The sequence below is a fragment of the Spermophilus citellus genome (assembly GCF_964194105.1).
Source record: "Spermophilus citellus genome assembly, chromosome: 6".
Taxonomy (NCBI): Eukaryota; Metazoa; Chordata; class Mammalia; order Rodentia; family Sciuridae; genus Spermophilus; species Spermophilus citellus.
The window spans coordinates 8,336,404-8,357,395 of NC_138187.1; the positions used below are offsets into that span (position 1 = coordinate 8,336,404).

At 57.8% G+C, this 20,992-nt stretch overlaps 2 protein-coding genes and 1 long non-coding RNA gene across 3 annotated transcripts in view; 2 read left to right on the top strand and 1 right to left on the bottom strand.

Annotated features, from left to right (window-relative positions):
- Positions 1 to 694: 694 nt before the first annotated feature.
- On the bottom strand, positions 695 to 5,732 carry SOX8 (SRY-box transcription factor 8). Its single transcript, XM_081297836.1, has 3 exons — positions 5,042 to 5,732; positions 3,526 to 3,758; positions 695 to 2,753 (listed from the first exon to the last, which is right to left on the bottom strand). The coding sequence occupies exons 1-3, from the start codon at positions 5,461 to 5,463 to the stop codon at positions 2,008 to 2,010; spliced, it is 1,401 nt and encodes a 466-aa protein (XP_081153962.1). The 5' UTR covers positions 5,464 to 5,732; the 3' UTR covers positions 695 to 2,007.
- Positions 5,733 to 5,932: 200 nt separating this feature from the next.
- Positions 5,933 to 9,181, top strand: LOC308651096. The gene is made up of 4 exons (XR_014022487.1): positions 5,933 to 6,057; positions 6,942 to 7,074; positions 7,812 to 7,916; positions 9,154 to 9,181. It is a non-coding gene; the product is annotated as an uncharacterized lncRNA (long non-coding RNA).
- A 4,203-nt stretch (positions 9,182 to 13,384) lies between these two features.
- Positions 13,385 to 20,992, top strand: part of LMF1 (lipase maturation factor 1) — a 58,193-nt gene continuing 50,585 nt past the window's right edge. The window contains exons 1-2 of the mRNA XM_081297632.1: positions 13,385 to 13,750; positions 17,450 to 17,759. Of these exons, the coding sequence (XP_081153758.1) occupies positions 13,570 to 13,750; positions 17,450 to 17,759 (491 nt within the window). The 5' untranslated portion in view covers positions 13,385 to 13,569. The remainder of the gene's footprint in view (positions 13,751 to 17,449; positions 17,760 to 20,992) is intronic.

Here is a 20,992-nt window from a genome sequence, read left to right on the forward strand (position 1 = left end):
GACTGGGTTTCCACTGGGGTGAGGGAGGCATTGGTAGGCTATGTTGAGGACGGGGTGGGAGTCTCCTACTGGGGCCACCCTTAGACCTGCAGCTGCAGCTTCCTTCCATGCTGGGGTCCTGGAGGAAGCACAAGCCTGTGCCCATCCCCAGGCTTGGAAGCCTCAAGAAGCTGCATGCGCAGCTGGACACAGCCAGCCCAGAAGCCCCCGAGCAGCCGTGTGTACCCAGGACTTGGCAAGAGGCCTGCTGCCCCCGCTGCTGTCACTCCCCACAACCATTTTCTCCCCAGAAACTCTCCTCCAGGCAGACAATCCTGCCCAGCTCCTGCAGGGCAGCCTTTATTCGTTCCCAGTTTGGCTCTGAGCCAGCCCTGAAAATGCTGTCAGTGTGGGGCACTGCACAGCACCCAGAGACCAGCCAGCCCCATGGGCTTGGGAGCAAACAGTCCCAACGTCGCCCATCTGGACTCATTTTGCCCACGCAGGAAGCTCCAGGAGGGAGCCAGCCTATCAGCTCACCCCAGAACTGCCCTGCTCTGGGGGAATCTGGTGGGCTCCAGGCCACACATCACCTCCTCACGCCCTGGCCAGGAGCCTTCAGGCCCCAGGCTTATGGAAAGCAACCCACAAGACGTGGCCCACATAGATAAAAAGCAATTTTTTTTTAATTTTATGAAATCGATCTGTACAAAAGTTAGCATTACTTGGTCAGAAAGTAGCAGAACGCAGCAGGCAAGTGACAGCAAAAGTCTTTCCAAACTTGACACTGAAAAATAGATGGCATAAAAATGAGTTTGCTGCGGTTCCCACCCCCAGAAAGAGATATGCAAAAAAAAAAAAAAAAGACCCACTTTTTTTTTTTTCTAGAAAAAGGTAGGAAAAGTAGAAAAAGTAAAAAGAAGCAACTTCTCGGGTGTATTCGACTTTACAAAGTTTCAAAGGCACAAGTTTCCATGAAGTAGACGGTTATATGCTCGGCACACAGCAGAAGCAGGGTGGTGAATCAGTACCAGTCTCTACAACTAGGAGCCCAGAGACATTTAGTGGAGGTTTAGTTTCACAGCTTGGTAGGTGGCACCAGGGCCTCAGAGCCAAGATTGTTCTTTCACTTTCAGGGAATTTCTGTCTTCTACCATTTGGCACAGCCACGGGCAAGGACCAAGTCCTCCCTTCCCAGCCGACCTGATGCCAGCCAGGGCAATCGACTTTGATCAGACCCACAAGGCAGCTCTTTCCTCCTTCCCTCAGCCCTGGCCTCATGGGCCTCTGCATCTCAGGGCCTCCCAGGCAGCCTCCCAAAGCCGCCAAGCACCGCACCTCCCTCCCCCCACCCCCTCGGCAAAGCTTCCTGGCTTTCCTGTCATCTTAAGTTCTACTCTCTGCACAAATCACTTCATTAATTAAAGATAAAATAATACAGAACATAAATACATCCTTAACAGCTTTGAAAACAAACACGTTTAAGCTTTAAAAATAAAAAATCACTGAAAAAAAAATTAAACACAAAAAGAGAAGTGCTGGTCACAGCCAAACCTTTTTGGGAAGAGCTGTGACTACCAGGAACGCCTCCATCTGTGTCAGTCCCAGGCGATATCTGAGTGTCAAGGACACGTGGTCACTGCAGGAACACATCCCGTGGTCCCAAGGGGCTCTCCAGGTAGGACAGTCCAGAGACCTCAGGCCCCTTCCCTCCTGTCCTAGGTTCCATGGCTGCTGATTCCATCCATCAAGGTGCCCAGCCAGGTGCTCTGTCCACGGGTCCTCACAGAAGGGGCACTGGACAAATGGCTATCCGTGCTCAGAGCGAGAAGGGAAAAAGCCATGTCTGTCGGCAGAAGTGTGGAGGCAAAGGGACGTCCTATGTCAGCGCCTGGCTTCCTGCACGCAGACCCCACAGGCACCTGATTGTGGTCACGTTGCCTGCTGCTGGCTGGCTGGCACAGGCCTTTCAGGGAAACAAGGGACTTGGCCATCGGAGGCCCAGCCAAGTCCCCGTGATGAGCATCCTCAGGGCCTGGTCAAGGTGGTGTACACAGGCTGGTCCCAGTTGCCACTGGGGCTGTGGGCCGGTGGCACAGAGAGCCCATTGAGCAGCGGCGAGGCATAGGGCCGGCGGGAGGAGTGGAAGTAGGGGTACTGGTAGAGGCTGGGTGCGTAGCCGGCATAGGGGCTGTAGTAGTTGGAGGCCTGCAGGTCGGTGTAGTCACACTGCGCGCTTGCGAAGGAGCTGGCAGCTGTGGCGGGGGCAGCACTGGTGACGCTGGCCTGGGCGCTGTAGGAGCTGTAGTCGGAGCGACCTGGGGAGCCATGTGGCTGGTCACCATAGTGGCCTGGACTCAGCTGCTCCGTCTTGATGTGCGGCCGTGGGGGTCCAGCCTCAGTGGGTGACGCTGAGGCTGATGGGGCTCCCTTGTGAGCCCACACAGGGGACACCCCGACACTAGCCCCAGAGTGGGAGTAGGAAGTACCCCCATAGGAGCCAGCAGCAGCAGCCTGGCTGGGCTCTGCAGGCAGGGCCGAGTGGCCATTGAGGGGCAGGTACTGGTCGAACTCATGGACGTCAAAGGTGTCCATATTGCTGATGACCTCGCTGCTAAGCTCCGAGATGTCCACGTTGCTGAAGTCGATGTTCTGGCGGCTGCTGTCCACCAGGCGGCGCCCTTCTGGCTTCAGCTCCTGCTTGCCCCCGCCAGCAGGGTGGTGTAGGTCTGTCTTGGGAGTGGTGGGCGGGGTGGGCGGCCCGTGGGTCTGGCCTGAGGAGGAGAGCACAGTGTAGATGAATGCCCCTTCTGTGGGGTGGGGCGGGGCCAGAGGCCGGCACCAGAGGCCGGCACCAGCACCCGGGGAGCGGCGGCAGGTAGGAATCAACGAGTTTTTGTTTCTTTACACTTCCCAGAAATTCCTGCAGTCAGTTCTAGACCTCACTCCTTGGCAGGCCCAGGAAAGAAAATTCCGTTAAGCACTGTTCTACAGGAAGACCCAAGACCCCCCCCCCCAAAGACCAAGATGGAGGAGGAAGATGGCTGGCCTGGCCCCACCAGAGCTAGCAATAATGGGCCACTAGCAGAATGCTGGGCCCTGTGCCCACAACCAAGGTGGATACATACAAGACCCGTTCTTCCCATCCATGCTGAGCAAACTGACGCTCAAGGGCTCTGGCCAGCTAGAACAAGGCTGCCTGGCTGCAGGGACCCCACTCCCTCAGCCAGATTTTAAAGAAGTGCTGCTGACCCCATGCAACCAGCGGCTCACACGTAGCACAGAGCATGTGGGTAGGTCGAGCTGAGATATCTGCATGGAGCACTGGCCATGCAAAGCTGCTGGACCCTCAGCAATCCTGTGGCTTGGGCCCCCCAGTGTGTCAGAAACAGCTGCAACCAGGGGCTTTGGGGGCTTTCCCAGGGTACCCAGGAAGGTTGGCTCTCTGATAGGCGCCTGCCTACCCTGCGGTAAGCCCCTCCCCGGGGCTCAGGCCCACTGCTGCTTTCTCCCAGGAGGTCAGACGCTCAGGGACCTGGAGCCCACCTGTGTGGTCACCATGGTGGTGTGTATCACCATGGAGGCCCGCATCAGCCTTGTACATGGTGCCACCAGGGTGGTGGCCCAGCTCGGCCCCTGAGTCAGAGTCGCTCTGGCCCGTCTTCATGCTCTTCCTCCTCCGTGGCTGGTACTTGTAGTCCGGGTGGTCCTTCTTGTGCTGGACCCGGAGCCGCTCGGCCTCCTCCACAAAGGGACGCTTCTCGCTTTCGGTCAGCAAGCTGCAGAGCACACAGCAGGGCTGGCCGCGGGGCCTGGTGCCGCCACGGTGCAGCCAGCCCGCACGCACATGACCGGGAAGTGGGCTGGGTGAGACATGGCCAAGACACAGGCTGGGGCACTGGACCAGGCCTCCCTCCACCTGGGAACCCGGCCATGCATTTACACCTCCCAGGCTCCAAGCAGGCAGCACTCCCCACTAGGAGCCTGGGGGGCCCGTTGGGTCAGGTCTGTGTGCTTACTGTGGTCAGAGGAATAAGACCCAAACTCTCCACCCTCCTCCTCTGATATCCCCCTTTCCAAGTCTGTTTTATCCCTCCCTTTGGGGCTTTCTAAGGATATGGGTAGGACCTAGCTGAGAAAAACACTATGAACAAAAATCCAGGTGGCGTGGACTCAGCTGGGTTTGCTGTCCCTCCATGACCAGCCTTCCAGAAGCAATGGCAAAGCCCAGCATCTGTGTTTAGAACACATCCCCAGGGCTAACTGCCTGTGGGGCAGGGCTCAGGGGTGCCAACTGGGAATCCTGTCCAATCCAGTCCAGAGTGCCTGACACTGTGCCCCAGATCCAAGGAGAAGCCAGGAACCACAGACAAAGCACTTGGTGGTCAGGTGAAGAGCAAGAAACAGAAACCAGAACCCCAAACCCGAAGTCATCCATCTTAAGCCCAAGCAGAAGACATTTAGCAGGGTGGGCTGTCCCAAGCAGCAAGCCTTCCCTGCTGCCTCCCTGTCTTCTGCAGGCGCCCAGCTGGAGCACACCAAAGAGTGCACAAAGCCTTTCCTGCACTCTTCATCCACTCCTGCCTTCTTTGCTTTGGGATAGATAGCTAGGGAAAGGGAGAAGCGTGGACTGCAGAAGCCAGCAGACCTTTCTGGCTCCCTCTCCATGGGAAATCTCAGGGTTTCAGCCCTTTCTCAGGAGGGAGCACCTCGGATACCAGCTGGCTGCCTGCCCCTGGGCATTGCAGGCCTCCTGATGGGGCTGGGCCACTCACGGTGCCTGTCACAGTCCAGGGCAGGGTGTCCTGGGAGTGGAGGATGCACTGGGAACCGCCACACCAGCCACTGCCTTCCACCCACCTCCAGACCTGCACCTGATGACTGGTCTGGGCTAGCCAGAAGGTATTTTCCCCTTCGGACCCATCATGGAACCGTCAGGAGGAGGCACTGCCAGAGCCTGGAACAGACCACCAACTCCACCAGCCCCTCCACTCCCCCACGAAGTGGTTGTCCACTGCGCTACATCCCCGCTCCTGCCCGTCTTGCCTGACCCTGCACTCACCGCCACAGCTTGCCCAGCGTCTTGCTAAGTTCGGCATTGTGCAGGTGCGGGTACTGGTCCGCCAGCTTGCGGCGCGCCGCCTGCGCCCACACCATGAAGGCGTTCATGGGCCGCTTCACGTGCGGCTTGGCCTTCAGCGCTCCACCGTTGCCACCACGCACGGGCATGGGTACCAGGCTCCAGTCGTAGCCCTTGAGCACCTGCGACACCGCGTCGCGGATGCAGGCCGGGAAGCGCTCGTCCGCTGCCTCGGCTGCATCGCCCCGGCCGCCGCTCCCCGTGCCTGCCGCGCGGCCAAGGCCCTCGGAGCCCGCGGGAGACGGAGGCGCATCCGAGTCCGAGTCCTCCACGTGCGACATGGAGCTGGCGGTGCCGGACGGGCTGCAGGGCGGCTGGGCGCGGGACTCACTCATGTCCAGCATCGGGGCCGCGCGCGGACCGACGCACGCTGTGGAAAGCGCTCGGGCGCCTCCCGGCTGCGCTGCGGCCGCGGCGGGACCCAAGATCGCTGTGCGGGGCCCGGCCTTCGTCCCCGTCGCCGCTCTCACTCTGGCTCCGCCGCGCCGCAGCTCAGTCCTGGCTCCACGACCCGCAACAAGTTTCTTTAAGCGGAGCACGAGGCCCCGCCCCGCCCGGCCGCGGTTGGCCGGCGGCCCCCCCAGGGCGGAGCCTGACCGAACGCCCCGCCCGCAAGAAACCCGCGGCCCCCGCCCTCTAGGACGCACCACGTGGGCCCGCGCGTCCCGCAGCCGGCGACCTGCCCGCCTCTGCTCGGTTCCCCGAAGCCCAGAGGGGAGAGGGGCGCGGTCAGGGCTCTGCGGCGCTCGGTCCTGTGCAGCTCAGTGCGTCCCACGCCGCGAGAGGAAGTGGGGCGCTGGGACCCGGCCGTAGGCGCACGGCGGGTCTGGAGCCCGGACGCCCCGCCTGCACCTCGTGGCGCGGGGACAACTGCCGGCGCCGAAGCCTGGGTCCTCGGCGCTGGGCCACGCGACGGCGGGAGCCGCCGGCTGGTCCAGGTAGCGCGCGCCCCCGAGCCGGGGGACCTGGGTCGCCCGCCGCGTCCGGGGCAGCGGTGGGGGCGCGGTTGCCGGAGCCTGGCAGCCAGAGGGGCGGGCTCTGGGAGGGGCCGACTGACCACTGCCGCTGTCGAGTCCCTGGGGCCGCTGGCGGATGGGGCGGCCGGACGCGGGGGCCCGGGGCCTTCCGGGCGTGACCCTGGGCGGGCGGGCCTGGGTGGTCCAGCGGAGGCGGAGGCCACTCCAGGCCGCTGCGCCTCGGGCGCCTGGAGAGGAGGGGAGGGGGCGGGTGTGCCGGCCAGGGTGACAGCGGGGTCGGAGAGGGGACATTTCCCAGGAGAGTGCTGAGCCCCGCCCCCGCGAGCTGGCCCCAGGCCTGGCAGTCTCCAAGGGTGGTTTGGATTCCTTTCCCAAAATCTAGGGAGGCGACAGGTCTGCCGGTCTGCCACCCCAAGCAGGCCATCTCCCCCTAGCTGGCCTGTGAGGCCCAGGTGACCCTAAGCAAGGCCCCCTTGGTTCTACTGCGCAGTCCCAGGCCCTCGACCCTAGGGTCATAGCTGTCACATCGCAGTGATCCTCTTCCTTCTAGGACAGCAGAAATGGCTGCTTTATTGCAAGGAAAAAAATCCAAAAGGAGAGCCCACTGACCTGAGGGTGGGCACAAGTACACACTCGCCAGTCACCTTACCAACTCAGCTGCCCTTGGGAGACAGTCCAGGGCCACCTCCTATCCCGTTGCTGCCAGACCCAGAGACCATCTCACCCTGGAGACCATCTCCCCAGCCTCCAGGCTCCGGAGCCACCTCTCCACTCTAGTCAGAAGGCTTGGCCCTTGTCTCCTTGGGCTAGGGAACCCTGAAGTCTTGTTTTGGGACACCTTACAGCTTGCACGCTGAAGGTTGCAGGACCTGTTCTTGCCACCTCCTGGGCTGACACCTAACAAGGAGGTGACTGAGAAGGCACCATCTCTGCCAAGTGCTGTCCTTCACATATTGGGATTCTGTCCTCTGAGCACAGGTGGGGAGCTGGCTCCCTTCCCTCTGCCCCCTGCCAAGAAAGACCCCTCCCTGCCAGTCTGTGGTGGCTTTCCTTCCCTCCTTACCTCTCTGTGGTCTTTGAAGCGTCCCAATCGGTGGAGACCACTGAGGGAGGGTGGAGTGCAGGTGGGGCTTCTGCCTGGGCACCTGTGGGACTTACCGTTGGACTGAGAGTCACTCATGCAAAAGAGGAGCTATCAAAGGTACTGAGGATGATCCTGGTCCAGCCAAGCTGCCTCTTAGCCTCTGTTTCCGGGGGCTCAGATCTGCCCCTCCCTGGCCTGGTGCTATTGGGGTCACAGGTCTTAATGATGAGATCCCTTTTGCCAAGAAAGCACAAAGCAAAGCTTGGGTTAGATGCTTGGGATGAGCAGAGCAGCCGCTCTCTGGCCCCCCAGGGGGCGTCACAGGCTCATTTCTCAAGTCCTTAGGTCATGATGAGGTGACTCCTGAGGCTCTTGAAGGAAAGGAGGCTGATCCCAGGAGTCTAGTGCCTGGCCCAGGTCACTCTGACCCCCAGGGAACTGACAGGGGAGGTGCTGGTGGGCAGCCCCTGTCATGCATGTGCAGGCCACCCCAGGATGGCAGGGAGAGGCTTAGCCCTGGTCAGCCCAGGATCAGGCCCTTAGGCCCACTGCAGTCTGCCTGCATGTTGGGGGAGGGGTGCCCTGAAGTCCACCTTCCAGGGTCATCTCTCGGCCATCTCGATGTCTTCAGGAAGATGCCAGCTCCATTAGTGCTGACTTGGGTTCCTGTCCTCAGCCACCAGGCAGGTGCTGAGTGAACACTGGGATATGGCTTCCAGAAAGGGAGATGGCTAAGGTGGGTCATGTGTACGGATTAAACACGACTTTGGGCCAGTACTTTTATGGGCCATGTAGTCAGGGGCACACAGGGTGGAGTGGGTTTACACTTTATACCAGAAGTGTCTGGTCTGATACAAGACACCTGGGCCTCCAGCCCCAGCCCTGTTCCTGTCCTGGCCTGGGGGGCTCTTCCAGGAATAGAGACCCCCTTGCCACGCTGCCTGTGGGAGGCCTGTGTGCAGATGGAGCTGGGAACTGCAGGGCCAGCTGTGGACTGAATGCCATGGGGAGGAGGATACCCACTGTGCTGACCGTCCACTGCCCTTCTCCCTGTCAGTCTGCCTGGCCATCCTGAAGTCACGGAGGCCACTTGTCCTTGTGCTGTCTTTAAAAGAAAAGCACTGAGGGAGGGTGGAGTGGGCCTGTGAACCCCAGGATGGCATGTCCTCTGTCCACAGCCCTGACCTGGGCCTCCCTTGACCTCTTCGTCCAAAGTGGCCTGTGAAGCAGCCAGCACTGTGTCCCAGCACAGCACTGGAGATTAATTGGTGCTTTTAATTGCTTGCTGGTCTGGCAGAAATTAAACAAGGCAACAGAGAGGGGTGAACTGCTCAGAGCTACAGTTCCTAAAGGCAGCTCAGCCTGCGCTGCTGGGTCGCAGAGAGGCAGCAGAGGGCCCTGCTTGGTGCCCCCCAGGAGTCCTACCTCCCTATAACAGACGTTCAGGGCTCTGGGCCAAGCTGTTTGCTGGTCCCCTTTCCCTTAATTTAGTGGTCTCAGGGATGCTGAGAACGCTGGTTGGAGCAAAAGTTCTGGTTGGGGCCACAGTGGGTCCCTCAGTGGAGCTGATGTCTTCTGCCAGCTTGAGAGCTGGCACACACCATCCTTCCACGCACTCTGAGGGTGACAGAGAGCTGCCCACATCCCTGCTTCTTGGCCCTGCAGGGGCAGCATTCCCTGGGCTCCTGTGCCTGGAGCTGGTCCCCCTGCAGCCTGCCCGCTCCTGGCACTATAGCCAGCTGCCAGCAGCACCTTCCCCAGAAGCAGTAGAGTCTGTTGCTAGTGTTTGGACTCAAGCAGGGACTTCTTTGGGACTTCTGCACTTCCTAGGCCCATCCCTGATCATGTGGGGTGGAATGGGTTTGCACCTTGCACCAGAAGGGTCTGGTCTGATACAAGATACCTGGGCCTCCAGCCCCAGCCCTGTTCCTGGTATTCCTTCTCAAACCCCTTCCATGCTTGTTCCCCCACAGCCTTGTTCCATTGCAGTGCCTGCCCACCTGGCCTTGCCCACTGGAACTCTGCCCTTCACCCCCACCAGCTCTATGCCACCCTTCCCTGGGCACTGAGCTCCACTGGGAAGTGACACACGGGCCTGAGAGCAGCCGTCTCATCTACGTGCAAGAGGAGAGCCAGGACACTGATGGGGACTCTTTAGAAAAGCAGCCTTCTGGGCCCACAGGAGGCTGAAATCTGTGTCCACCCTTCCAAGCCCAGCTTCCCAACCTAAGGAGGCTTCTTGCCCATTATGTCCATGTTTGTGACCCCTGAAGTGGAGCCGGTTTTAAGTACAACTACAAAGGCAAAGGGTGACTTGAAGTAGAGCTATCACAAAGAAATCTCTTCTTGGTCAGAGGGGTTCTGTTTGGCTCTGGTCCTGGCCTCCTCTGCTGAGATGGAAGGTTCCAGACACCCATCAGTGCCAAAGGCAAATTAAACATACCCATGAAAAGCTCTGTCTCCCAAGCACTTCCTTCCTGAAAACAGTGAGGGAAGGAGGTTTTAGTCAAGTGCTGCAGTGAGTCCGTGGATGACATGGCTCCCCGGCTATGCCAGGCTGGGGGTGCTGGGGTGCAGAATCCAGCGTTGGGTGAGCCTTTGCTTCTGAAGGTCCTGGTAGGGTCACAAGCACAGAAAACTGGCTGTGCCTCTGAGCCAAGGACCACAGGGCCCGACATTGGGTGGCCCTGCCCACAACACACGCCTGGTGGTTTAAAAGGCTATTTGTTAGGCAGCACTATTGGGGTAACTGATGACCAGCAGAGTGACCAGTCCAGCCCACAGGCTAGGCAGTTTCCAAGATTTCTTCCAATCCAGAATATAATTCCAAGTAGAAGAAAAGGACTAGGGCATTTGGCACAGGGCTATGTTGCTGGGACGCAGCTGCATGGAGAAGCTTAGCTTTCCATGCTGCCGAGAGCAGTGGCTCACCAGCTTGCGGGGCACTCAGGGCCACATCTCCCAGGGTGCAGGGGGAGCAGGGACGCGCAAGAGGAGACCTCTGAGCCAAGCAGAACAGCCGCGGGAGTCACGGTCAGCAAATGGCACAGCACCTGCTTGCTTGCCCCCACCCGCACCTGCCAGCCTCCCACGGGGTTTTGGCCGCTGGACAGTCAGGGTGGGATCAGCCCAAACTGACCACCCCTCCTAGAGAAGACAACAGATGTTAGCATCGACAGGTCCTGCTCCCTTCCCGCAAACAGACTTCAAGACGTGAAAAATTGGAGTAAATGAGGGGTGCACGATTAGATTTGGGCCCAAGCTGGGTTCTTGTGGGTGCCAGAGACAGCTGCAACCACATGTCAGGGACAATGGCCCTGATGCGGTGGGGGCTGCCAGGCTGGGGTGCCTGGGGACAGCTGGACGAGGTGCTGACAGAGGGCTCATTCCTCTGTGAAGCCGCTGCGCAGCTGCTGGGAGTGTGGCCAGCCTTGGGCTGTGTGCCTCGTCCCGGGGGCTGCCCTGGAGGAGGCTGTGGGTGGCTGGGGCGCAGGGCCCACCTGGGTCAGGCGGGCTGTGGTCCCCTGATGCCAACCAGCTCAGTCAGGTTCTGGCAGCTCCTCTGGGGCCCTTCCCTCCCGATTCCCCTTTCTCAGCTCTTCTCCTCCCACAGTCCTGGGGCAGCCCCAGTATCTCAGCTTCCCCTGGCCTCTCCTCTCAGCTTCACATTTCCTCCTAGTTCTTGCTTGAAAGTAAAGCCCAGGACCCTCCCCTGCCTCAAGGCAGAGCTTGGCCTGCAGGTGGCCTGCAGGGTGCAGGACAGCACCCCAGGGGATTCCACCTGGCCTGCAGCCCCCTCTCTGTGCCAGAGCCAGCCTCAGCCACGCAGCTGAGTCTGGATCTACAGAGGTTTTGTTTTTGATGTGGGGCAACTTCTTAGGCCTAAGACAGCTGTACCTTAAACTAGATGCTCCTTAACAGAGAAATAGGTTGATTTGTGGACTTTCCCCCACCAGCAAAAGCAAAGCCTTCCAGGTGATTGTGAAACTACTTTGAGGACATTCTTTGTTGCTTTATTTTTAAATTTTTTATGTGTTTACTTTGTAGGACTGGGGCTTGAACTCAGGAGTGCTCTGCCAATAAGCTATATCCACATCCTTTTTATTTGAGACAGGGTCTTGCTAAGTCCCTGAAGGTGGCCTTGAACTTGTGATTTTCTTGCTTTAGCCTCCTGTCACTAGGATAGTCACTGTGCCTTGCTCTTTTACTTTTAAAATTGAGGTGAAATTTACACAGCATGAAATAACCACTGTAAATGGCTCTTCATACATTCACAATGCTGCACATCCAGCCTCTATCTGGAAACCCACACCCACCAAGACTCACACCCCTTCCCCCTCCCAGCCCAGATGACCTCCGGGCTACCTTCTTTTCCCTTGGAGTTTCCCATTCTGGAGAATTCCTGCAAGAGGAATCACCCAGCTTATGACTCTCTTCTCACTTAGCTTGATGTTTTCAAGTTTCACCCACGTGGTAGCACACGTCAGAATGTTGTTCTCCTTTATGGGCAAAAAGTACCATAGTGCAGTTTCAATTAAATTTAGGTTGAAATGGGTGAGATCTCAGTCATCAGCCGGCCACTCCTTGGGGGGAGCTCTGCCCTGATTGACCTGTGCTTGAGCCAGTTCCAGACAGCCTCCTGGGAAGGCAGACCCAGCAGGAAACTCAATCTGCAGAGGACGCAAGCTCCCAGCAGACCCTTCCGCTGGCCTCACCCACCCTGGGCAAATCCAGAGAGGGAGCACAGAGCCAGCCGAGAGCTGGATGCCAGAACAAGGGGCCCTTTTCTGCTCTGCACAATGCCCCATTGTGCCCTTCTGAAGGGAGGACAATGCAGCCCCAGCAAGGGGAAGCTGAGGACAAAAGAGCCCTTTGTGAGGACTGTCCCCACCTGAAAGGCAGCACCCAGGGTCACACCTGATGGCAGAGCTGCCCTGCCTCGCCTTCCGTCCAGTGCAGCTCTGGCCTCCAGACTGGGACCTCTGGCCTTCAGACTGGGACTCAGAGAAGCTCTGCAGGCTTGACTGTCCTTCCCAAACAGCAGTGCTGTCCATCCCATGCCTGACATCCAGACAGCAAGGAGGAAAGGTGCAGGGCAAGGGCTCCCATGGAAAAACTGTTCCTCCAGTCCCCAAACTTGGAGACCTTGGGCACATGTTGCTGCCCTGCTGGAGGCACAACAGGATGTGGCAGGTGTCCGTGCCACCCACTGCAACATCTGTTATAGGTCACACTTCACAGCTGGGCTCCTGAGGGAGGGTCTCTCAGAAAAAATAAAGGCAAGCTTTGAAAAACTTATATAAGATGTACATCAGTGCTGTTACCCCAGCAACAGGGGAAGGCTGGGGTTGGGATTGGAGAGGAGTCCCAGCAGTTATCCATCTGGCTTAACTTGGAGAGGGGCAACTGTCCACAGACAACCTCTCATGATGCTTGCACTGCAGGTGGGCGAGGGTATAGACGGATCATTTGACCGTGCAAGCATTGATAATTTATATGTCAAAACACTGAGAACAAAATTCAGAAACTAAAGACAAGAAGATGTAATACCAAATAGAACCAAGAAAAACATTTGCAATATACACAAAGAAATAGGACCTTTAGTATGTAAAGAGTGCTAACGAATGAAGAGGGAAAACCCCACACCTGTCTGATTGCTTCCCAAGAGCCCTGCAGTTCACCTAGGGTTGTGCCCACTGTCCTGCGCGCAGCTTCCCTCTGAGAAGTCTCAGGAATGCCTGATTCACCGATCCACAGTCTCAGAGCAACACCCCCCCCCACCCCCGAACAGCGACTGAATGGCTTCTACTATCAGAAGCAGAGCTGCTGGCTTTCGTGGGGTCCTGCTCTGGTCTGTGGTAAGTTCTTCCCTCCTCTGAGTCCTCGATGGCCCCTCTTTGCTCAAAGCCTGTAGGAACGTTGCCTATCTAGTAGGGGCTTAGATGGCTGTGCAGACACCCCCGTGGAATTTCGGGTGGGCTAGGAAGCTGGAGTCGGCCCTGCCCACTCTGTACCCCACCAACTGCGTCGGCTGTCCAGCTTCCTCCGCGGAAAGCAGAAAGGAGGCGCCTGCACCCCGCGATTCTCGCGGCCCGGCCTCCCCTGTGCAGGCACCGGATCCACACGGCAGGGAGCGCAGGACGCACTTTCCATTAGCCTCCATCGCGCTCCTTCCCTAGAAGGCCGGCGCCCGGGACTTTCGTAACACCGGCTGGTGGAACGAACCAAGGAGTGAAGGAATCCTGAGCGGCCCCTGGGCCCTCCCAGCCGCAACGCCCCCGAAGCTTGCGGAAGGGGGGTGCCTGCCCGCGCGTGGGCAAGACCCACCAGACAGTGGGCGTGGTCAGGGCGTGGTCTCTGCGATCCGTCCTCCCCGCGCAGGCGCTGAAATGGCAGCAATGGCTGCGCCCGAGGGGTCACTGAGGAGGCGGAAGGCCGGGGGCTCGGGTCCAGGGCCTGGATCGCCGCTCGCACCAGGACGCGATGACGCTGGCTGCTCCACCCGCCTGCGCACAGGCACCTTCTGGTTGACCAGAATCGTGCTTCTGAGGGCCCTCGCTTTCGTCTATTGTAAGTGCCCGGCGGCGCAAGAAGCCGCCAGCGTCCGACCCCGCGCCCCGCCCCTGCGCGGGAGCCCCCTTCTCCCGCTCGCTCCGCCCCTACGCCGGAGCCCGCCCCGCCCCTGCGTGTGCACCCGCTCCTCCCGCCCCTACGAGGGAGCTCACCGCCCCTCCCCCGCTCCCACCCCCGCGTCCGCCGGCTCCGCCCCCCATCCTCTGGCTCCGCCTCCCGTCTGCCGGCTCGCCCCCTGCACGGGAACCCGCGCCCCGCTCCTGCACGAGCCCGTTCGGTCCCCCCACTCCCCCTCGCACTGGAGCCCATCCTATACCTACAAGGGAATCTATCCCCTGCTTGAGTCCGCTTCGCCCCTGTAGGGAAGTCTATTTCTTCTCCCGGTATCCTGCTCCTTCCTGCGAGTCTGGACCCTCGTTAGGCTACCGGTGTGTGTGCCTAGATTTTCCTTGAGATTGTATGAAGTTGTGTTTCCTTCTCCCTGTATAGGGTCTCAGCGGGGCTGCCCTAGGGGTTAGGGGAGAACAAGGGCTTTTAGCTGGTAACTTCGACATGGTCACCTTTGCCTTCTGTTGCCACTCATGCCCCGCCCTGGTGGGGGTGGGGCAGCTGCCAATCCCAAATACTTCCCACTTGGGTCCCCAAAAACCCTGAATTTTGGTTTGAGGGTATGGTTCTCTGAGCATGTGGCCCAGCCTGTTGATAAGGAAGACTAAATAGAGTCCCCCGTAAGCCTGAAGGCCGTGAGAGGGCCGAGCCAGGACAGCCCTGCTGGGCTAGGGCAGTCACCCTTAGCTCCAGAGGGGCTGTCCTGGCCCTGCCTAGGAATGGCTTTCCATGGTGGGTATAGAGTGTCTCTGCTTCATTTCCTCACACGTAGAAGGAGTTGCTGAAGCTGGCTTGTGGAGGAGCCAGGTCCACTTTGGGTTTTGTGAGAGTGCAGAGGAGAGCTGGGGCCCTGCCCAGCAGTCACTGGGGTTGCCAGTGTGAACTTCCACTCAGTCTCTCTTTAAGCTACTGTGGAAAATAGCCATGCTCGGGGTTGCCTCATCCTGCAGAGTACTAAGGAGTCATTCTGAAAGTTTGCAGGGACACAGATACAGGACCAACCTAAAAGTGCATTTGTGAGACCTCACTAGCATGAAGCAGGGGAGCCTCCAGCACAGATCTGTAAGTTGGGGCTCGGGTTTCCACATGAGCCAGTGGAGCTTTTGGTCTCTGTTTACTTCGGAGGGAACCACTGTAAGCCACAGAAAGGAGCAAATATTTTCAATCTGGTGCCTAGCAATTTGCTGTGATCCGTGCATTTCTTTTCTACCTTATGAGTAAGTGCATCTAGGGAGAACCAGTTTTCTGTCTTCAGGGTTGTGGTTTTCTGGCTGAGAGTTGTGGGCAAGTGGGCAGTCCTCCTGCAAGGGCTCTTTCTAGGAGGTCCTGGATCTCACTGGCACTGCATCACACTGTCTCTCGGGATCCCAGGGCTCTTCCAAGGTGCTATAGGACTTCTCCAGATATTTCACTGGAATGTTGAGTCTTGCGATACTTCCAGCTACTGAAGGATATATGATCAAACATAACCATGTGTGTTCTATGGGAAGCCTCCTGTTGAGAGGCATTGAATTTAGGGAGGCTTGACCTCGAGCACAGCGTCTTACGAGGCACATGACAAAGGTGCTTTTGGTGAGGAGACCTGCTGAGGAAGAACAGGACAGTTGCTTGCCAGTGAAGCCGCGCAGCCAGCTGGAGGCTGACAGCAGTGCTCTGCCTTCCCGGTGCCTCCAACAAGGCATGGTGTATTTGTGAAGTGCTGGCGTGTGTAGGTGCTAGGGGTGAGTTCTACCCAGATCTGAGTGCATGGGTCAGCTGCTGGGCATATGCTGGAGCTGAGGCCAGGCCACCCAGGTCCCTGTCACTGTGGCACGTGGACTTGCCCTGAGAATGCTTGTGGTGCTGCAAGCACCACACTTGCAGCCCACGGTGCTTCACGGTGCATTCACTGGTTTCGCCATCATCTCTGGGGGACAGCGAAGGGCACCGTCAGTCCTGCCTGTGGGTCACCATGAGTGTGGGTAGTGAAGATTCCCTGGAAGGATTGAGGCTTTGGAGGAGGTGGCGGGCCCCTGGACCCAGATTGCTGTTTTCCTGTGATGGGACTTTGCAGCCCAAGTCATGGGATCGGATACTCTAGAGTATGAAATGGCACACACTGTTGCGGTCCCCAAGTGCAATGAGGAAACAGCCTGAGAGTGGGCACTGCATTCAGGGTCACAGGACAATGTGGGCTTCCCTGAGACACTGCCCTCTCCCAATGGTCATTGCATCAAAAAATGTGACCTGTTGTTCTCTGAGGAAGAGGGAAGCTGGCAGAGACCCCCCAGAGCCTTCCTGGGGCATGGCAGGAGGGTCTGTGGCTGCCTGCTCACCAGCTGAGCACAGAGCTGTCATGCCGTTGCCCACTCTAGAAATTAAACAGAAGTACCAGGACACTGTGCTGTGATGGGGAGTGGTGCAGGGACAGGCCTCCAGGGACCATCACAGCCCTTTGTGCAGTGGCTCCAAGCAGTAAGGGATTCTTTTTTAAAAATATTATTTAGTTTTAGGTGGACACAATATCTTTATTTTATTTTTATGTGGTGTTGAGGATCAAACCCAGGGCCCCGCGCATGCCAGGCAAGCACGCTACCGCTTGAGTCACATCCCAGCCCGAATAAGGGATTCTTTAAAGTACCCCATGAGAGGATGTTGAGGAAATGACCAGTGCAGAGCCTCTGAAACCCCTGCTGTGGACTCCTGGAACCTGTGGCAGTGCGGTGTTTGCTAAGGCTGCCTGGAGGCGGGAGGATGCATGGCCTCACCCTGCTGGCAGGTGCTGTGCAGAGGCTAGATACACACTTGAGTTCCCTGGGCTGGACTCAGATGGACTGTCCCCCTGCTAAGGATAGTTGCACCCATGTGCAGGACTCATGTGGGTAAGATTTCTTTAAAAACCTGGTGTAAAGGCTCCAGGCCTGGCTGGGGCCAGATGCAGTGTGCGTGGGTTTGCCTGCCTGCTGCACTGCCCTGGGGAATGCAGTATGCGGGAAGCCTGTCAGGTGCATCCTGGGCAGCTGCTCTGGTGTCCTTGCGTGTGCGGCAGATGACTCCACAGCAGGTGAGGTGAGTCTACATAGCACTGGGCAGAGCCAGGGCTTGTCAGCCCTCTACTAAGGGAAATCTGGTGGGCCTGAGACCACCTTGTTTGCTGAACTTTAACATTTCTTTGGAAAATTTAAGAGAAAAGTAGAACCAAAAGTATCCCTGGTCTTGCTTGCTGAGTCTGCTATGTGAGTCCTCAGGAGGCAGGTGCTGTTCCTCCTCCCCAGGCCTGGTGGCGGGGGGGGGCATGTGCTGCGCGGCTTCCACGGCTTCCTCCCTAGGTGGACAGGTGTGGGCTCTCTCTCACGGTACCAAAGCAGCAAGGTTCTTTCCAGTCATATAACCTGGGGTCTGAGGCTATGAGTGCTGCCGTGAAGGTATGGTCTCTGGGGATGAACTCAGACTTGGGGTTCAAGTTGAGGCAGCTGGGCTTCCACGTGAGTAGTAGTGCAGCCTTCAGCTCTGTGGGGTCACCCTGCTGACAGGCACTGGGGCAGTTAGAAGCCGTGCTTCCAGGGCTTGCTCCCACTCACATCCCTGTGTGTGGCCTTTTTCTCCCAGCCGTGGCATTCCTGGTGGCTTTGCAACAGAACAAGCAGCTGATTGGTGACCAAGGCCTGCTGCCCTGCAGGGCATACCTGAAGAGCGTGCAGCAGTACTTCCGAGGGCGGGGTGCCTGGGATGCCTGGAGCTATGCACCCACCATCATCTGGCTGCTGGACTGGTCAAACATGGACTTCAACCTGGACCTGCTGGCTCTGCTTGGATTGGGCATCTCGAGCTTTGTCCTGATAACTGGCTGTGCCAACATGATCCTCATGGCTGCTCTCTGGGGTCTCTACCTGTCCTTGGTCAACGTGGGACAAGTCTGGTGAGTAGAGCTAGGGCACAGGCAGTGCCAGGCCTGCTACTACACCAAGTGGATGGAGCACCCTGCACATACTCCTCAGGGCTCTTGGTAGCTGGAGGGAGCATGAGTCTTCTTAAATCAACCCAGAGGAGCGTCATGGTCACTTAGGAGGTGGTAGGGGATGCTGATTGCCACTGGGCAGGGCCTTTCTGCTTGTAGAGGTATGTCCCTACTTGGGACTACATTTCCTGCCTGCTCGAGCCATGGCAGATGGGAGACATGGAGGCAGAGTCGCTGGTGGGCTGCTGCACGTGTGCTGAGGGACAGGGCCTGGCCCAAGGCATCCTCCTTCCTCCCCTCCCTGCACTAAAGGAGCCACTCAGCCAGCAGCAGGCACTGTTGGGATCACAGATTGGCCCTGTCCCTGATCCTAGTGTGGGTTCTCGAACTGTGGAGATGGGGGCGCTGGACTTGTAAAGGCCGAAGTCCTGTGGACCACAGATGGACAGGCAGCTCTGAGTGTGGGACAGTGTCTCCTGGACATGTGGGAGGTGGACCTGGGTACCTGTGTAGAGATGTAGCCTGTGGAGGACTTCTGGGGCTCCTTGCAGTGTTCCATTAGGAGCTGTGGGATTTGGCACTGGGGGCCATCTGCAGAGCTGACTTGGCAACTTCCCTGTGACTTTGCCAGGTTATCTTGGTGTACTCCAGGCTCCTGCCCAGGGTCTGGGCCTCCCCTCTCATCATGGGCTTTTCTGGCCCCTGTGCCCTGTGGGTGTGTCAAAGACTTTGCAGGCTGGCACCAGCCTCAGGCTTGAAGGCAGCCCTCCTGAGCCAGACTGCAGAAGAGCAGGCATGGCCCCTGCTGCTTGCCACGGGCCTGGTGTCCAAGTACCACGTCGCCACACTGGCCAGAGCTCTGTCCTCTAGTGAAGGAACTTGGGGCCATTCTAGTTTGTCCACAAACCGTGCAGATCAGGATGCTAAGCTGTGTACTATCCAAAGGAGAACCAAGGGGCTTATTGCAGCTGTGGCTCTGGCCCAGGCATGCTTTATTAGACCTTCTCAGGGGTCACCGAGTGGCCAGACGTGTCACAGTGCATACATATGGAAACTGTTATTTCCTGGACAGGTCTTTATCTGATCTGTCACATTTTTGATTGAAGGGTGAGGATGGACACAGGTTCTCATACAGCCCCTTGATGGATGCACAGTCCAGCAGCTGCCTACCCTGTCCAGGCCCTCTGGCTGCCCCAAGTGGACATCTGTGTGCAGAGTACTGTGAGCTGAGGGGAGCTTGCCTTGCCCATCTGCTTTCCCCAGGCAGGATCCCAGGCTGCTGCCCACTAGGTGACTGACCTTTCCTGTCTTCTGGTGGTGACAGTTGACAACCATATGGTGATTCTGGCTGCATTTTTCTGTGACATCCTGGAGGCTGCTGTGACTGACACATCGTGATTTTAATCCAAACCAGAGGAGGGAGAACTTCAGGTAGCTGTGCCTGATTGCAGCAATTGGAGTTAAAAAAACAAAACAGCCAGGAGCCCCTGTGGTGTACACATGTTGGCGACTCTCTCGTCCTGTGAGTGCCTAGGGCCTTGGGGAATCCTCAGCCAGGAGAGTATGCTGTTTTGCTTTAAAAGGTGCTTTTTACTGATCTGTGATGTGTTGGTCAGGAAAGATCCACTCGACGTTTAAATGTTTGGAAACCACCTTGAGGACTTGTAGAAGTTTAACTGTTTGAAAACCACTTGAGGACTTATGGCCAAGAGCAGTTTTGTGTTTTTTTTTATTTGGAAAGAGGTTCTGTCCCCTCCTGTGGATATGTTGAAATGAGAGATACCCTCCCTGCAGCCTGGACCCTGGCTTCCCCGACAGTGGCAGTTTGGGGTAGCTGTGCTGGGGGAAAGCAGCCCGGGGCTGTGTGAGGGAGGCTGGACCTGCCAGGCAGAGAGGCTGTCCTGAGGGCCAGGACAGCAGCCAGACAGTTGGTTCCTTCGTGCCTCACTGATTTTGTTGAAGAAAAGAGCATTCATTTGGGTCTGGGCCACTCAGACAATGTGCACACTGGTAGCTGTGGCCCTGGCAGGTACACGTCATGCTCCCCCAAGAGTGGCTGCTGCCTGGGACCAAGCACGGGTAGTGGAAAGATGTGTCCATTCATCTAGCGTGCCACTGTTAGGAACAACGCCTGACATTGACGCCTGACAACGGCTGCCTTGACCTGTCTCCCTGCTGTGCTGTGAGCTGCCAGTGCTCCCCTTAGAGTCCTGTCCTGTCCCCTCTCATGGTGACCTGTCACCTCCCTGGTTAGACCAGGGCCCGTGACCAAGCCCCACCTCAGGAGGGAGCATTGGCCGTCAGCCTCTGGAACCTGCTGCAGCTGTTGAGTGTCATCATGGGACGTGTCTCCCTGGTGGCTCCCTGGACGCCGCTTTGCGTTTCCTACAGGGAACAAGAGGCTGTTCGACCCCCGGATGTTGCCAGAGCAGTTTTGGATCCAGAGTTTTGTGAAAGCAGCCCCCTTCCCCCTTACTCGTGTCTTGTATCAGTGTGGACATACTTCTGGGAATTGATGTCCACTTGATTCACATCTCCCTGGTTTTCCTAGCCTGGGACCCCATCCAGGACCCCAGGGAACACATAGGCTCTGGGGTTCCTCTCAGACTTCCCTCGTTTCTGATGCTGGGATGGTTTGGGGAGCCCCTCCACTGGGACTGGCCTGTGGTTCCCCATGGCTGGACGGGAGCTGGGCTTGGGAGGGAGACTCGGGAGGTGCCTGCATGTACCCATCAGGTGACTTTCCCCTGTCCTCCTGTGCCCAGGGCAGGACCCCACAGCAGGACTCTGCACAGGGTGCTGCCTCTGGTCCCCCTGGATCTGCTCAGCCATTGGTTTTATCAGCATGGACTGACACATACATGCTTTGTACCCTGGGTGTCCAGGCTAGGAAGGTAAACATTTAGGACTGGTGGCATAAGACAGAGAAAATTTTAATAACTTTGACTACATAAACTTTTAAGTGATTTTAAAGAACAATCCAACCCCGTCAAAACTGGCCTTTCTTGCCAGGTGCCTTGGTACACGCCTGCCATCCCAGAGGTCGCAGAGCCTGAAGCAGGGGCATCACAAGTTCCAGGCCAGCCTGGGAAGCTCAGTGAGACCCTGTCTCAAAATATAAAAAGGGCCACGATGTGACGTGACTCCAGGTAGAGCATCTCAGTGCCACCAGGGAAAAAGATTGTGGCTTTCCT